Source organism: Molothrus ater, chromosome 14 (genome assembly GCF_012460135.2).
Source record: "Molothrus ater isolate BHLD 08-10-18 breed brown headed cowbird chromosome 14, BPBGC_Mater_1.1, whole genome shotgun sequence".
In the NCBI taxonomy this organism is placed as follows: Eukaryota; Metazoa; Chordata; class Aves; order Passeriformes; family Icteridae; genus Molothrus; species Molothrus ater.
The window spans coordinates 4,174,757-4,191,647 of NC_050491.2; the positions used below are offsets into that span (position 1 = coordinate 4,174,757).

The 16,891-nt window shown below is 56.5% G+C and overlaps 3 protein-coding genes across 4 annotated transcripts; 2 read left to right on the forward strand and 1 right to left on the reverse strand.

Moving 5' to 3' along the window:
• Positions 1–766: 766 nt before the first annotated feature.
• Positions 767–10,709, forward strand: BTK (Bruton tyrosine kinase). 2 transcript variants are annotated; one of them, XM_036402133.1, is made up of 19 exons: positions 767–838; positions 2,694–2,874; positions 3,035–3,133; positions 3,296–3,364; positions 3,884–3,965; positions 5,379–5,507; positions 5,601–5,668; positions 6,159–6,340; positions 6,638–6,700; positions 6,957–7,011; positions 7,331–7,413; positions 7,523–7,650; positions 7,784–7,858; positions 8,199–8,370; positions 8,635–8,851; positions 9,104–9,168; positions 9,620–9,738; positions 9,846–10,003; positions 10,112–10,709. In XM_036402133.1, exons 2-19 carry the CDS (start codon positions 2,734–2,736, stop codon positions 10,181–10,183), a joined length of 1,977 nt encoding a protein of 658 aa, XP_036258026.1. In that variant the 5' UTR covers positions 767–838; positions 2,694–2,733; the 3' UTR covers positions 10,184–10,709. The 2 variants fall into 2 exon arrangements, with proteins under 2 accessions (XP_036258026.1, XP_036258025.1); XM_036402132.1 differs by lacking the exon at positions 767–838 and having other exon boundaries at positions 2,624–2,874.
• A 94-nt stretch (positions 10,710–10,803) lies between these two features.
• Positions 10,804–12,135, forward strand: TIMM8A (translocase of inner mitochondrial membrane 8A). The gene is made up of 2 exons (XM_036402123.2): positions 10,804–11,000; positions 11,358–12,135. The coding sequence occupies exons 1-2, from the start codon at positions 10,878–10,880 to the stop codon at positions 11,517–11,519; spliced, it is 285 nt and encodes a 94-aa protein (XP_036258016.1). The 5' UTR covers positions 10,804–10,877; the 3' UTR covers positions 11,520–12,135.
• Positions 12,136–13,004: 869 nt separating this feature from the next.
• On the reverse strand, positions 13,005–16,883 carry LOC118698654 (magnesium transporter NIPA2-like). The gene is made up of 5 exons (XM_036402122.1): positions 16,766–16,883; positions 16,603–16,659; positions 15,518–15,608; positions 15,228–15,388; positions 13,005–14,296 (listed from the first exon to the last, which is right to left on the reverse strand). The coding sequence occupies exons 1-5, from the start codon at positions 16,881–16,883 to the stop codon at positions 13,671–13,673; spliced, it is 1,053 nt and encodes a 350-aa protein (XP_036258015.1). The 3' UTR covers positions 13,005–13,670.
• Between the last annotated feature and the right edge of the window lie 8 nt (positions 16,884–16,891).

Sequence of the window (16,891 nt, forward strand, 5' to 3'; positions counted from 1 at the left end):
TCCCACAGGATGAGCAGTTCCAAGCAGGTGGCGTCTGACCCTGTCACCTGGCCGGGGCTGTGGGGTGCAGGGACTTGGAGGGGGTGCCAGGGGCTGCAGGCTGGGCTGGAGCAGGGAGTCACAGCAGTGTGAGGCTGCCAGGGCTGCCAAGAGCAGGGCTGGGGCTCTGCCAGTGTCTCTGGCCATTCCTCACCTGTGCTTTCCGCAGTGGGCACTGCTGGTGTGCAGCTCTGGCTTTGCTCATGAGTCTCTCCCATGATGGTTTCCCCCTCTGTCCTTCCCACCCATGGTTTTTGACACCCTCAGGGCTGAATCTGAAATATGAGGGCTGTGAAGTTAACATGAGGGTGTGAAGTTTGTCACTCTGTCACCCTTCCCTCTTGTCCCCAGGTCCCTGCCAGCCCCACATCAGAGCTTGCCTGTGCAGGAGGGGTGGCCACGGGACCATGGTGGGACACAGTGTGCAGTGGCATGAGGCCAGCAGCGTGTGCCAGGCCTGGTGGTGGTCTCAGAGCACGCTGGGCAGAGGTGTGAGCATGGCAGGAAGTCACACTGGCTGGAGGGGGGGACACAGGACATGCTCCCACACACCCACTCATCACTGCTGTCACAGCACAGCAGTGCTGGCTGCGGGGCTGAGCCCTGTGAGGCACCCACAGGGACACAGCGGGTCTGGTGGCAGTGCTGGGGACAGGGAGGCTGTGCCATGATGGGGCACAACAGCCCTCTGAGACACTCGTTGTCCTTTCCCTTCTGGCAGTTCCATCCAGAGGACGCAGTGAGGACGTGTCCCACCTGCCTGGCACTGCTGGCCATGACCCCGCTGCTGTGACTCCAGGTAAAGCTCCAGGGAGCTGGCACTGCAGCTCAGATGGGCTGGAGGCCAGGGCCCCTCTGCTCAGCCCTGTGTCCGTGCCAGGGAGGGCAGTGGGAGCCCTCCTGCTCTTGGCACACAGGATCAGCAGCCACACTTGATAAGGAGGGAAAATGAGGCACAGGGCTACAGGGTGGTTCTGGGGTCACTCTGGGCTCATCCACCACCCTGACAGCAGTCTGGGGGTCAGGGGGGCCACACCAGCCACCTGCAGGGACCCCAGATCCCTCCTCCTGAGGCCTCAGTCAGCACACTGCTGTTTTTTCCAAAAGACTCTGATGACTAATTTTTTAAGTTGGGCTTTTTCTGACCACCCAAACAAGCTGGAAAGGTCTGAGCCATAAGAGCCACAAGGAGGGAAGAGGGAAGCCTGGGAGAGGGAATCCTGCTTGTCCCCAGCCTCTCTGGGGACTGTGGGGCCGGGTCAGTACTGCAGCAGCAGGGGCCGTGCTGGGAGGGTCTGGGCATTGCCAGCAGATGGGAGGACACCTCTGCTTCTTGTCCCCAAGCTGGGGCTTGCCCTGGAGAGAGGCACAGTGTGTGGGACTGGGTCCTGGCATCCTTGTTCCCTACCTGACCGTGTTGTGAGTGAGCCAATGCCCATCTCCTGTGAGGGGAGAGTGGATGGAATACTCAGCTGGGGAATGGGGGGCTGAACCCCTGTCTCTGGTCCACCTCTGAGCCTCCCCCTGAGGAGATGGGCTGTGGGGAGCAGGGGAGAAAGCTTCTCCCAGGTTACTTTCCAAAGCTGTGCTTATAGGAGGAAAAAGGGGAACAAGGTGAGGGTGAAGGGGAAGCAGGGACTGTAGGTGGTCAGGCAGGAGACAGGAGCTGGGCTCCAGGGGCTCACAGCTCAGCAGGGGCTGCACACAGCTCACTCATCAGCTCCCAGACTCCAGTCAGGTGCTGGTCACAGCCCACAGCTCCAGCCACGTGGCTCTGGGGGATGCTGGGCCCCTCCTGGGGGTCACAGTTCCTGGGCACAGCATGGAGGGATGGGCTGCTCCAAGAGATGGGCCAGGGCAATTTCCAGTCCCTAAAGGCTGGGCAGCAGTGGGATGCAGGGCTTTCATGAGCCCTTTCCTGCACTGCCCTTCCCTGGAGAGGCTCAGGGGAGCTTTGCTGATGCCTGGGGGAGGATTTAACCCCTCTGCCTGCTGGCTGGAGGCAGCCCTTCAAGCGTGGCCACTGACAAGTGCTGCTCAGAGCAGAGGAAGGGGAGTTGAGCTTCATCCCTGCACTCCTGCAGGCTCCGTGGACACACAGGGGAAGGATGGCTTTGGGGTTACTCCGTGCTCTTGGCAGCACTGTGGCTTTTCAGGGCCAGGTCCTACCCACAGCTTTTTAGGGACTGGTCTCTCGTGACCAGCCCTTGCACGCTGCCAAGTCAGCACGTCCCCAGCACGGAGAGGCTGCAGTGGGGCAGGAGGAAACAGCCCACACAGGCTCACATGCACAGAGCCCGAGGGGAGGAGCTCCTGCGGGGTGTCACAGCTGGCCCCGCGCTCCTCCCCGGGGCTCCAAGCTTCCCCCGTTTCTCTCTTTCCCCAGCTCTCTGTCCATCTTGCATATCCTGGGGGCCTCTTCAGCAGGAGAAGGAGCCATCCGGGTGGTGGCTTGGTCTGCAGGCCGGTGTGGGAGAGGTCACATCACAAACTACCCACGCTGACCTGCCCTCACCCCTCTGTGGCTGCTTCCCCCCGCTGTGTGGGTCCCAGCACCTCCTGTCTGCCCTTGGGGCAAGGGGGAGGGTGCACTGAGTGAGGTCCAGCAGGTTTTGGGCTGAGCAAACGCCGTGTCAGCATTGTCTCGCCCACAGCAAGCCGGTGAGCACAGCACGGGGGACACCAGGGGCTGACATGGCCAGTGTCATCCTGGAGAGCATCTTCTTGAAGCGCTCGCAGCAGAAGAAGAAAACATCTCCCCTCAACTTCAAGAAACGCCTGTTCCTGCTGACAGAGAGCAAGCTGTCCTACTACGAGTATGACTTTGAGCGGGGGGTGAGTCTGCAGCCACAGGGGCTATGCCAGTGTCCAGGGGTCACCAGCTGTCCCTTGCCAGGACATAGCCCAGCGGGTGGTTGGACAAGGGAGAGGGGCTGGTTTGAGTCTCTCCAGGTCTCCACTTGGTGACCATTTGAACCAAGACTGTCTCTTGCAGCGCCGGGGCAGTAAGAAGGGCTCCGTGGACATCGAGAAGATCACCTGTGTGGAGACAGTGGCACCTGAAAACAACCCTCCCCCTGAGCGACAGGTCCCGGTGAGGAGGGTCCCTGGGGTGGTGGCAGTGGGGGACACACCATACTAGGGGTATAGCTTGATGCAGAGCAAGGGGATGCCAAAAGCTGTGGGCCTGCTTCAGAGGAGATGCCAGCAGCTGAGCAACAGGATGCCAGCATCCATCTCTGCCTCTCTCTTCCAGAGGAAAGGGGAGGATTACAACAACATGGAGCAAATCTCAATCATCGAACGGTTCCCCTACCCCTTCCAGGTGAGTTTTCACCGCACCGTCTTTGCTGGTCCACTCTGCATGGTTGCAGGTCCTGAGGGGAGGACCCCACAGGGGCCTGGGGTCAAACATGGCATCACTGCCCCAGTGCCAGGTGTCACTCAGCAGCTTGGAGACACTCTGCTGCTGTCCACACTGCATGGGACAGCCAGCTGAGCCTCTTTGAGCCCCGAGCCAGCTCTGTTTAAGATGGAAACCTGCTTCTGAGCTCTGTCCTGCCCCTTTCAGTCCCCTGGCTGATGCTGGAGGGATGCTGGCTGCACACTCAGCCCCCAGCCCAGCTGCCTGCCTTGCTGGCACCCAGGCACACCGAAAGTCAGAGAAGGAAGTGGAAAGTCTCGGGGGAGGGGGCTTATTTTTAACCTCTTTGTCACGGTCCCGCGAGCACCGTGCGGGGCCAGCAGGCACCGGCAGGGCGGGCTCGGGGTGGCCACAAGGCTCGGCTCCGCCCGTGCCTGCCTGAGAGCCTTGCCCGCGGTGCTGAGGTGAATGTTCCTGCAGGTGGTCTATGACGAGGGGCCCCTCTACATCTTCTCCCCGACGGAGGAGCTGCGCAAGCGCTGGATCCATCAGCTGAAGAGCGGTGAGTGCAGCGGCTCTGCAGCTCCCTTGGGAACCAGCACGGGCACAGCTGTGCCTGTGCCTGACCCACAGTGCAGCCTCCCAGGGCTGGCTGGCTCATGGTTACCTGTCCCATGTCTGAGGAAGAGCGAGCTGCTCCTGCCTGGGGCAGATGGATGCTGTCACGCTCTGCAGCACCACGGCTGAGGCTCCTTGCCTTCTCACAAACCTGCTCCAAAGCAGCTCAAGCAGGCTCAGAAATAGTTGAGGTCAAGAGGAAATAGCAGATGTGGCCATATAGCTGTGCTGCCTTGGCATGTGAGGGTTGGGTGCCCAGTGCTTTAGGAAACATGGACCACAAGCCTCCTGGGAGCCAGGGAGTATCTTCCCCAAAGCACCCCGAGCCTTGCTCAGTGCTAATGCTCAGAGCTGGGTGGGTGCTCCCTCCTCGAGCTGGGAGTGTATTGCAGCAGCACTGTGCCAAGGGGCTTCAACCACCCAAAATCTGCTGGAGCTGCCTGTATGTGCTTCCTGGCACATGTGTGTGTGTGTTTCTGTGGCTTTGTGCTGGCAGGGTGGGATTAGCTGCTTGAGTTGACACGGGGAAGTTGGCTCGAGCGAGGCGGAAGAGGGGCAGGCTGATAACGGGGAAGTCGGTTATCTCACAAGAGCCCCAGCAGAGCAGCCAGTCCTCTCCCCACTTCCCTGCTGAGGGAGGAGGGTTGCTCTGGCAGCTCAAGCCAGTGTAGAATCCACAGGGAAGGGAGAGAAAATGCTGCCTTTTTGCTGACAGGATGTCCTCCTCTTACTCCACCAGAGAACAGGCTCTCTGCACCCTGTGCAGCTTCTGGGCCAGCCCCAGGCTGTCAGCAGTGTTTAGGCACATCCAGTTGTCTCTCTAACTTGGGGAGAAGAATGAGGAAGCTGGTCAGCCTGCCTGGCAAGGGAATATTCTCCCTGCCAGGGAAGTCTCTGAGTGGGCACAGGGTGGTGGCAGTGCCCTCCTCTTCCCATGGAAAAGCCAGGCACAGGCTTCCCACCCCACTTCTGGAAAAAAAAGGGCTCAAAAGAGCTGTGAACCATGGGCCAGAGCAGCCTGGGGGTAATTGGATATTTTGGCTGGCAGAACAGCCAGGTCCTTCTGTGGCTGGCTCCAAGCATGCTCATGCCCCTTCGCAGAGCTGCTTAAAAGCTTAACTCAAATCTGAGAGCCAAGCATGGTTCTTCCCTGTGGCACAGGGATTGCATAGCCTCAGCACTGAAACAAGAGTGGTAAGCTGGGGAAAACCTGAACATCAGGGCTCAGGGGACTGCAGCACAGCTGAGAGGAAATGATTTAATGCAGCTGACCACTTGCATTGAGGGAGCAGAGAGCTCTTGCAGCAGGCTGGGGACACAGCCCTGGCTCACACACATCCTCCCTCCTCTGCCACAGTGATTCGGTACAACAGCGACCTGGTCCAGAAGTATCACCCCTGCTTCTGGATCGACGGGCAGTACCTGTGCTGCTCCCAGACAGCCAAGAACGCCATGGGCTGCCAGATTCTGGAGAGCAGGAATGGCAGTAAGACACCAGGCACCCTCCCTCTGCCCTGGGGACTACCTCAGCACAGAGCCAGGGATCTTTTCTCACCTTGGCCCCTCCTCTGTTCTGAAGGTTTAAAAGTTGGGCGGTCACATCGCAAGACAAAGAAGCCCCTTCCCCCAACTCCTGAGGAGGACCAGGTAAGGCCAATGTCAGGGTTTGCTCCAAAGTGTTGGAGAAAAGATCTCCCTGGCAAAAGCCAATATGTTCAATGACTGCTCAGAGATGTACAGGCCAGGACTTTGCTCTGGGGAGGGAGGTCAAGATGGTACCTAAGGGAGAGGGAGCTTGAAGCAGGGGATGGAGCCCAAAGGCCTATAGGGAAGTCAAATGATCTCAACCCTGAGGTTTCCCAGAGAGATTAAATCCCTGATGTAGGCTGGAGGAGTCACAGGTTAAGCCAAAAGGTAAAGAGAAAACACCTACCTTTTTGTGGAGATGGGGAAAAATATTTTGATAAAGTGTCCAGGGAGAGGCAATGGGTGTTCTGGTAGAGATACACGTGGGAGCTGAGACAAACACTGCACTGACCTTGCCTGAGACCACTGCCCTCCCAGGCCTGGGAAGGGTCTCACGTGGTGTATGTGCCAGCCTGACCGTGTCCCACGCTCTCCCTCTCCCTGTGGGAAGATGGTGATGAAGCCTCTGCCTCCTGAGCCAGCCCCCAGCACAGCAGGGGAGATGAAGAAGGTGGTGGCCCTCTACAACTACGAGCCCATGAACGCCCAGGACCTGCAGCTGCACAAGGGCGAGGAGTACTTCATCCTGGAGGAGAGCCACCTGCCCTGGTGGAAAGCCCTTGACAAGAACGGGTGAGAGCTCCTACTGGCCATGGCCATGGCTCTGCAGTGCTGCCCTGCCCTGGTGCTCAGGCACTTGTGGGCAAACACGCCCCCTGGGCACCCCGAGGGTGAGGACAGGCTGCCTGCTCACCTGTGGGCTGCCCAGGGGAGGAGGGGGAGGAGGCTCCAACCAGCTGTGGTGTCAGCCCTCCCCAGATGGGTTTGCACCAAAGTTTTTGATCCCATTTCTACTCAGCCTCCTGAGACAGGAATATCCTTTCCCCTTAGCCTCCTCCATCAGAGTGTGACCAGCCCTTTTCTCTGCAGGAGGGAAGGATACATCCCCAGCAACTACGTCACTGAAACCAGAAATTCCCTGGAGATCTTTGAGTAAGAGAGGGCACAGGCACCTGGCGAGTTGCACTTGGTTGGAGACATTTTCCATTTGGTTGTTCCCCTACACAGCCCGTGAGCCCAGCCTGGCTGGGTCATTTTCCCTCTTCCACATCCTCTGACAGCCTCCAGCCCCTGGCAGCCATCCCTGCCCTGCTCTCTGCACTGCCTGTCCTGGCTGGGCCAGGGTCAGCCTGGGCTGGGAACAGAGGTGGCTGTGGAGATCTCCCTGATGGCTGTGTCCCTGTTCCAGGTGGTACTCAAAGAATATCACTCGGAGCCAAGCAGAGCAACTGCTGAAACAGGAAGTAAGTGTTGCCTCCCGAGGCTGGGTGTGTTCTACCCCAGCCCTCCATGGGCTGTTCTCACATTGTGTCCAGCATGGGACCAACCCTGGCTTTTCTGGGAGAGAACTGTTGCCCCAGGAACCTTCCCTATCCCAGTGTGAGTTCCTCCAGGCAGCCACTTCAGGAGGTTGCCTCCCATGCAGGGACTGGAAATAGGATTCCTCTGACTCACTGCATCCTTTCCAGCCATGCTGTGATCTTCACTCACTTCAAGTTTTGCCTGTTACAGTCACACACAGTCCCCACAAACACCCAGTGCCCTTTCCCCTTTCTGTTTTAGGGTAAGGAAGGGGGCTTCATTGTCCGAGATTCCACCAGCAAGACAGGGAAATACACTGTCTCCGTCTATGCCAAGTCCTCTGTGTAAGTGCCTCTAAGAACAGCTTGTTCCTCCCTCAGAGGGCCCCTCCAGGCACCCCTCACCCTCTGCCTCTCCTCCCCACGGCACTGACCTCCTGTTCTCCCTCTCCAGAGACCCCCAAGGCACAATCCGCCACTATGTCGTCTGCTGCACCCCCCAGAATCAGTATTACCTGGCAGAAAAACACCTCTTCAACAGCATCCCAGAGCTCATCACCTACCACCAGCACAACTCTGCAGGTCAGTGTTCTGGAGACACAGTGAAGCCAGCAGTGTTTGCTCTGCTGGCACCATGGCATCCCCACCTTCCTGTGCCAAAGGCAGGAGTCGTGTTCCCTGCTGGAATGTGGCAATCTCTGCTGCTGTGTTTCAGGGCTCATATCCAGACTGAAGTACCCTGTGTCTCAGCACAAGAAGAGTGCTCCTTCCACAGCTGGCCTTGGCTATGGTAAGCCACAGCCTGGGCTACCTCACGGTTCCCTGGTTAAAGGGTTTGTTTCTGCTGGCAGCAGCCTTCCCAGGCTGGGATCCTGGCTGTCCCATGGCTCATAGCCTTCCCAGGAACCACTTCCCAACTGCCCTCTGGTGACAGTATTGACCAAAAGACTCCACAAGCTACCTTGCTCCCATTCCCTGGAGTTACAGGTCTCAGATTGTGTGGATTTTGTGGATGATTTTTCAGGCAGCAAATGCTTGTGAGCTTTTCTTGGGCTTGCTGGATTGGCTGACTGGGAGCACCGTGCAGGGAGGTCACCTGTACCCACATTACACTCACACTCTTGTCCTAGGCTCATGGGAGATTGACCCCAAGGATCTGACCTTCCTGAAGGAACTGGGGACAGGGCAGTTTGGAGTGGTGAAATATGGAAAATGGAGAGGCCAGTACAACGTTGCTATCAAGATGATCAGGGAGGGTTCCATGTCAGAGGACGAGTTCATTGACGAAGCCAAAGTCATGATGTAAGTGGTGAGCACCAGGCAGGGCAGTGCTGGATGCTCCTTGCTAGAATGGCTGCACTCCTGGGAGCTGTGGAGGGACAGTCTTGGGCAGTCCCATACTCTGCAAAATGCATCCAAGATCCCACTGATTTTGTCCTGATTCCTCAGTGAGGTTTTCCACTGTCAGCTGGGCCAGAAGCACCTTCCCTTCCCAAAATCTCCTTATTCACTTCCTTTGCTCCCTGGCTTTCTAGATGCTCAGAATTGCCTTCGTCCCCAACACAGGAACCTGTCTCATGAGAAGCTGGTGCAGCTCTATGGGGTCTGCACTAAGCAGCGTCCCATCTTCATCATCACTGAGTACATGGCCAATGGCTGCCTCCTGAACTTCCTGAGGGAAACACGGCAGCGCTTCCAGCCCGCCCAGCTGCTGGAGATGTGCAAGGATGTCTGTGAAGCTATGGAGTACCTGGAATCCAAGCAGTTCCTGCACAGAGACCTGGTAGGGCTCTGGCTGCTTTGTTCAGGCAAAATCCCACTGGGGAAGTCACACCTACATAGATAAATAGGATGCTTGGAGGCCTCAGTTGCTCTCTGCTGAGGGCTTTCTAGCTTGCCCCAGTCCAGGTGAACTTGCAGGATAAAGTGTGGAGAAGTGTTTGGTAGGTGGGGATGAGATGAAGTTCACCTGCTACGGGGGGATGGGAGAGACAAAAGCAGGTAGAAGTAACTGCCTCCACCTCTCCATTCACAGGCTGCTCGAAACTGTCTGGTGAATGACCAAGGAATTGTGAAAGTGTCAGATTTTGGTCTTTCCAGGTCTGGTAGATGTGTCTGTGTCACTTTCCTGTCTCAGTACCCCATCTCCTCCTTCCATCAATTCTACACTTTGGTCTTTGTCCCCACCACCCTCCAGCTCTGCTTTACCATTGTCTTCCTATTTCATCTGCTTGGCTCAACCTTCTGCCTCTCCACTTTCCACCATCCCTTTCTTACTTTCCTTGGCCTTTCCCCCCTCTCTCTGTATCTTCTTTCCCATCCTCAAGTCTCCTGGCTGCAGCTTTCTCTCCACATCCCCTTTTTGCTGTGCTTCCATGTCAGCAAATCTCTTCTACAATCCTGGCTAACACGCACTTACTGCTGAATCCCATGCACAGCTGCAGCCTTTGCTCATTCTGAGCTGCCCCATTCCTTTCAAGCTTGCTCAGTTGTGTGGAGGATGGAAATGTGCAATCCAGGTGAGGCACCCTGATCCATTTTCCTGCTGCAGGTACGTGCTAGATGATGAGTACACAAGCTCCATGGGGTCCAAGTTCCCAGTGCGGTGGTCTCCTCCCGAAGTGCTGCTGTACAGCAAGTTCAGCAGCAAGTCTGACGTCTGGTCCTTTGGTAAGAGCACAGCATTGCTGATTTGGAGGTTGGGAACTCCTCTGCAAACCAGGTGCAGGCACAGGTGCTCCAATGCCATGAGCTCTCCGTGCTGTTCCCTCCAACAGGCGTCCTGATGTGGGAAGTTTACTCCCTGGGAAAGATGCCTTACGAGAGGTTTAACAACAGCGAGACAACCGAGCACGTCATCCAAGGCCTGCGCCTGTACCGGCCGCAGGCGGCCTCGGAGCGGGTCTATGCCATCATGTACAGCTGCTGGCACGAGGTGAGTGCCTTCCACCCCTGGTGACACCTCCAGCCACCCTGGCAGGGCTCCCCAGGGTGTGGCTGGGGCAGACACAGGCTCCAGCCAGGCTCCCCTCTCGCTCCACAGAAGCCTGAGGAGCGCCCCACCTTCACCGTGCTGCTGAGCAGCATCCTGGATATGGCTGACGAGGAGTGCTGACCGTGGGCACTGCCCCTGACCCTGCCCAGCGCTGCCACTGCCCCGCGGGACAACCCCGCACACCGGCTGGCACAGTCCTCATGGACACGGGTGTGCAGGAGCCTGGGGGACCCCCACAGCTGCGCCCACAGCTCCATCACGTGCTCAGAGCTCCAACACCACCCCAGAACTCCATCACATTCCCAGAACTCCATCAGTGCCTTAGAGCTCCATCACGTGCTCAGAGCTTCATCACATCCCTGGAGCTCCATCACGTGCTCAGAGCTTCATCACATCCCTGGAGCTCCATCATATGCTCAGAGCTCCATCACCACCCCAGAACTCCATCACATGCTCAGAGCTCCATTACGTGCTCAGAGCTCCATCACCACCCCAGAACTCCATCACATCCCCAGAACTCCATCAGCGCCTTGGAGCTCCATCGCATCCCTGGAGCTCCATCACGTCCCTAGGAGCTCCATTACCGCCCCGGAGCTCCATCACACCCCGGGACGCTCCCGCTCCGCTCCGTTCCCGGACAATAAAACGGTTCCAAGGCCTCCCCGTTGCGGCCGCTCCGCCCCGCCGGCAGGGGGCGCGCGGCGGGCGGGCGCGCAGGCGCGGCGCGGGCGGAAGGGGCGGGCGCGGCACCGGCGGCACGTGAAGGTCGCAGCGCGGCGGCACCGGGAGGGACCGGGGGGACACCGGGAGCACCATGGACCCGCCGTCCGCCGCCGGGCTGGGCGGGGCCGACCCCCAGCTCCAGCGCTTCATCGAGGTGGAGACGCAGAAGCAGCGCTTCCAGCAGCTGGTGCACCAGATGACCGAGCTCTGCTGGGTACGGGGGGCGGGCAGGGCCGGCGGCTCCGGTGACCCGGTGGCGATGGTGGGGCGAGGCGGGCTGGGAGGCCGCGCAGACCTTTGTCCCCGGGGGGAGGAGGCTGATGGGGACAAAATGGAGCCGCCGCGGGAGCAGCCCCAGCTCCGGTGAGCACAGAGCGGGAGGGGGCGGCTCTCCGGGGCGGGCAGAGCCACGCGTGGGGAGCGGCCGGGTGCGCCCGAGCTGGCGTGAGGGTCCCGAGGGGATCGGGGTCCCGAGCTGGCGGGAGCGTGTCCGAGGGCGGGAGGTGTCCGGAGGCACGGCCCCGGTCGGGCTGCGGTGCCCCCGGGACCAACGGGACCCCGCTGTGTGCAGGAGAAGTGCATGGACAAGCCGGGCCCCAAGCTGGACAGCCGGGCTGAGACGTGCTTCGTGAACTGCGTGGAGCGCTTCATCGACACGAGCCAGTTCATCCTGAACCGGCTGGAGCAGACGCAGAAATCCAAGTCGGCCTTCTCGGAGAGCCTGTCCGACTGAGCCGGACCCAGCCCCCGCCAGGCCAGGCCCTCGCCCATGCCCACTCCTGGTCACTCCGCTGCCCCAAGGAGCCAGGACCAGCTCGGGGGGGTAGGATTTGATTAAATGCCAGTCTCGGGGAAGTCGCAGCCAGATGAGAGCCCACAACAGACACACGGACGCTGCACGTCGGGGTGATGTGCTGCTCCCGGCCCTGCGGGCCAGCGGCCACCTTTGTGCCAGGACCCGGGAGCGTTTGGAACGTGCCCCCTCGGCTGAGCAGAGGGTGCTGATGCTCGTTCCACGGATGCTCCCAGCGCTGATGGGAAGCTCGGCTCTGGGTGAGGCCAGCCCGCCTTAAACAGTGCTGCACAAAGCAGCTCTCCTGGGCACATCCTCACCTGGCCCGGGCACCATGGCTGGGACAGGCACCCTGAGCAAGAAGAGCGTGTTGGGAACAGTGATCATCCCAGGCAGTGCCACTGCTGGAAAATACTTCCAGGCTTCCATAGGTGAATCGTTCATATGGCCAAGTGACCAATTTTCACACTGCAGCACAACTCTGTCGATGCTGACTTGCTCCATTAACTGCTTTCCCTGGGTAAATGTAATAAATATTAACTGGGTCAATTTTTAATATGAGATTCTCCTTTTTTCAGATAGATCACTACTGAGAATGGAAAGTCTGGCCTTCTTGTCACTCCCCCTCCTTCCCAGTTACCCTATTTATGGCAAAATTAGTAGGAAGGAGACATAACTGTCTTCTGGCTAGAAGGCCTTTTCTGAATTCTGATTTGTTGCTCAATTAATTTGGTCTCATGAATCAGATTTGTTTCTGGGAGAGGCTGTGGCCTTTCCTCTTCTTCCCCAAAAGGTTAACAGCTCCTGCTGTCCTGGAGAGTAGTTTCTTTAGAGAGACTAAATGCAGGGAATAACTAACCAGCTGCTTTATACCCTCGTGCACCTTCACCTGTGGAGGTCACTGGCAGGAGGCCCGTGGGTGTGTTTTCTGGACCTCTGCCCCCAGGACACAAACAGGAGCTTCAAACTGGAAAAACAACTAACTACTGATCAGCTTTCTGGGAAGGCAGCAGCATTTCAGCAGTGCTCATATGCTGCAGGGCTCTGGGAAGCCTGGAGTGACCCTGACAGTGGCTTGGAGCTCTACACAGGAGCCTGGTAAAGCAGTTTTGCACACAACCCACTGCAGGAGCTGCTGGACAGAGCGTGTGAGCTCCCAACATGGGTGGCTTGTAGCCAGCAGCCTTCCTGGGAACAAACTCAGGATGTGTTCAGCAGCTGTGCAGATGTAAACCCATGTCAGTGAGAACACAGCTGTCATAAACTTAGCTCAATAGCTAAGGACTAGGTTCCCAGAGTAGGTGATTCCCTCTCCTGTCCCAACTTGAGTTTCTCTGGAGCACTCACAGAGTTCTTCCTACCCCTGTGATCCTCCATGCCTTCCAGTGTTCACCCAGCTCTTGGTATAAATGTATCACTCAGCACTTGGAAACTGAACAGGTCAGTTTTTAATAGAACACAGGAAGCTTCATCAACCTGCACAGCAGATGTTGCACAAAGAGGTTGGTCCCTCTGTAAGAGCCACAGCAGTATGTGGCAGCACCACTGAAGTTTCCCAGTTTGGGCTGTATTCTGTTTTTGGATGTGAATCTGTAAATAAATTCTAGCAGAGTGAGCAAAACCAAGTACTTGACAGAGGAATTTTTGCATTAATACTCTCTGAATGTCACCTTTAAAGCCAGACATCCATCTTCTCTCTGTTCAACCTTAGCACCATGTTAGATCATTCTGTAACTGTTAATTCTGGGCTTAAAAAACAGTGTGAGCCTCCCCAGATGTGTGACCTGCCATGGAGTCAGGGTTAGCACTGTGTTAGTGCTGCAGGCCTCTCTGCACAGCTGAGCTCTGAGTCCTGATGAGGGAAAATTATTTCTTCACATAAAAGAAGAGTGAAGAAGCACAGGATGCCAGGAATGGGGCACTTCTCAGGGCTCCTGTCTGTACCACAGGAGGCTGCTGGCCCTGTCAGCCTCCTCTCAGTGTGGTGGTGCCTGGGGCAGGCAGAGGGTAACTCACAGCTCCTGCAGCAGCACGTTCAGCCTTAGCAGGGGGAGCAGGAAAACAGCAGTTCAGATACTTCCTCACCTGCTTTCACTTCTCCTCCTCCTCCTCCTCTTCTGCGCTCTGAGAGTCCTTGTCCTCGGAGGGCAGCAGAGGCTGGTGCTGACAGGACTGATGTCTGTCTGCAGTGCTCCAGGGAGGGTGTGGGTCTGCCCTGGCTGGCTGCAGGAAGAGGGGCAGGAGGCTGGGGGTGAAGGGCATGTCCCTGAAGGCGTGCAGGAGGAAGATGCCCGACACGATGGTGAGGAAGCCGCTGATGGAGCCGATGATGTTGTCCAGCACCAGGTGCTGCCACTCCTTGAAGAGGATGGCAGAGCACGTCATGACTGCCGTGGTGAACAGCACGTAGTAAATGGGTGTGACCACAGAGGTGTTGAAAATGTCCAGGGCTTTGTTCAGATAGTTGATCTGGATGCTGATGCAGATCACCAGGCACACCAGGAGCACCCAGCCCAGGGGTTCCTTCAGGACTGGCTTCCCTGAGAACAATTCCTTCAGGGCAATCCCCAGGCCTTTAACACAGGATACAGACAGCGAGCCGATGGCAGAGCAGACCAAAACATAAACCAGGACGTTGCTCTGTCCATAACGGGGTCCAGCCACAAAGATGAGCAGAAGGGAGCTCACCAGGACACACACAGCAAATACAATGAATCCTTGGGGAAAGAAGAATTCAAGAACTCCCATCAGAACACAGCAGCACCAGTGACAGATGACTGAACAGCAAGGAGAGATGAAGGACAGGCAGGTAACTGCCCCATCAGCCTTTCTGGTCTCCATCTGAGGGGAACAGGGTTGGAAAGCCTGAGCAAAGCTGCAGAGACACCAACAGCTCATTACAGTGTGATCACAAGTCAGGCTGCTGGGGATACAGTCTGCTGGGAGTGGCAGGGGCACAGCCAGGCTCCACAGCACTAACAGAGCTGGGGGACTTTTGACCAGTCTAGCAGGAGGCCCAGAAGGTGACAGAAGGCTTGGGAAGCCGTGGCTGAACTCTGCAGGCTGGTGGGATAAAAAGGAAGGTGCCACATCACAGGAATGCCCTGCCAGTGCTCCCCCTAATGAGCAGCAACATCTGCCTGTTACTCTGCTTTGCTCCTCTCCTTATGCTGCCTTCCTCCATCTCTTTTGGCTTATTCTGCCATTTGTGCTATTGCCTACATCATATCCTTGCAATTTGATTCAACCTCTGAGATAAATACCAGGACTACCTGATCTTGGGCACAAGTCCTTGAATTCTTTTGCCTTGAGTTCTTCTGCCTGAATTTCCTCCTCTGTCTTCTCTCAGCCACATCACTACCACCCTTATGTACAGGAATTCCCTCTGCAACTCCTGGCACTGCCACAGGCCAATCTCTTCTGCTGACAGCTGCACCTCATTTCCCTGCTTCTCAATTTTTGCATCTATACATCACAGACAGTAAAAAAACCAGCCCACTTGGTAGCTAGTAATAATTCCAGTAGGGTTTGCAGAACAATAAACAGCTCAATTACCATTTAGTTCAGTCTTTTCCAATCTCTCCAAGTTGTATCCCACCTTCCACTGTCACTAGCCTGAAGTCAACAGAAATCCTTTTATTTTAGTACCTGGATCTTTCAGCTTCTCTGCCATTGACTCCAGGCTGGAAACCTCTTCTTCCTGTGGGGCATGGATCACCATCACAGTGGAGCCCAGGATACTCAGGATGCAGCCAATCTTCCCGTGAACATTCAGCTGCTCATTCAGGAAGATGGAAGACAGAACTGCACTGAAAAGGAAAAAAAAAATCCAAAACCAGTTAGGACAAGAAATGGATACTTGAGGGAAGAGAGCAGAGCAACTGCTGTCATCACTAAGGGTTGGTAGGTGAAGTGAGGCTGTTTCTGAGGCTGCTTACCTAACAAGGACACTCAGAGCACCCAGTGGAGTTACCAGTGTTGCAGGGGCAAAGGCATAGGCGGCGAAATTTGCAGCTTCTCCAACTCCCACTGCAAGAGAAACTCCTGTGAGCATCAAAATGGGAGCAATTCACTATAATACAGGTTTGAGTGTAGTCAGAAAAGCCTCAGCTTCCTCCTGAGCATGCTGTTTCTCTGAGGTATGTTGAGCAAGCAGGGAAGAACAGCACCAGCACCTTCTCTTGGGAAGAGAAGGCTCAGTGTTTTGCACAGTGAGCCTTTGTCACACGTGCCTCTACAGTGAGCAGCAACCACAGCAAAGTATTTCCATAATTTCCTCAAAGCTGAAAGGTGTCTGTCCTTTTCCTGGAACAGCTTTTTAATGAGTAAATCAGTTAGAGTTGGTTCTTAACATAGAAAAGTGTAAAGTAAAGCTGCTGAAATTACTGTACATGGCACTGCATGTGCCATTATCACTACATCCTCAGGGCAGGCCACTTCAGAAGCACTTAATCCAGCTAAAGCAGCTCCTCAGCTCCTGCTTAGCACAGAAACTTGGTAATGCACGAGACTTTAGAATAGTTTAATTACAATGAGATCAACATCATAATCAGAAACTTGGATAAAACTCAAGCAATCAGACTAAAATGGTAGTAACAAAACATGAAAGTGACTGGAAACAGCCACACTCTCAAAAGGGAGGGCTCTGGAGTGACCTAATTGTGGCTCTCCAGTATGCAAAGGCAGCCTACAAGAAAGAGAGAGACTTTTTACAAGGGCATGTAGTGACAGGATAAGGGGGAATGGGTTGAAACTGGAGGAGAGTAGGTTTAGATAAAATACCAGGAATTGTTCCCTTTGAAAGTGGTGAAGCCCTGGCACAGGGTGCCCAGAGAAGCTGCGGCTGCCCCATCCCGGGAAGTGTTCAAGGCCAGGTTGGACCTTAGGGCCTGGAGCAGCCTGGGATAGTGGGTGTTCCTACGGGAGGGGTGTGGAACGAGATGATCTTTAAGGTCTCCACCACCCGAAACCATTCCGTGATCCCATGATAAGTGTGGTAACACAGTCTGAGCGCGGTACTTACTGCACAGCAGCCCTGCCCACCAAAGCCACTCTCGCAGGTACGCGTGCCCTCCTTGCCCTGAGTGCAAAGGAAACAAACGAGAAACTTCAGATGAAACCAAACCAAACTCTGGTCACGACCCTCGGGGGACCCAGAGGGGGCAGCGCCCCGGGAGCGGCCGTACCTGCCCGGGCGCGGCCGCACAGCCGGAGCAGCCCCTTCTTCTTCAGGACGAAGCTGCCGCCGATGAAGGCGCTGGAGGCCAGGGCCAGCCCCAGCCCCGCGCCGAACCCGGCCCCCATGGCCAGCG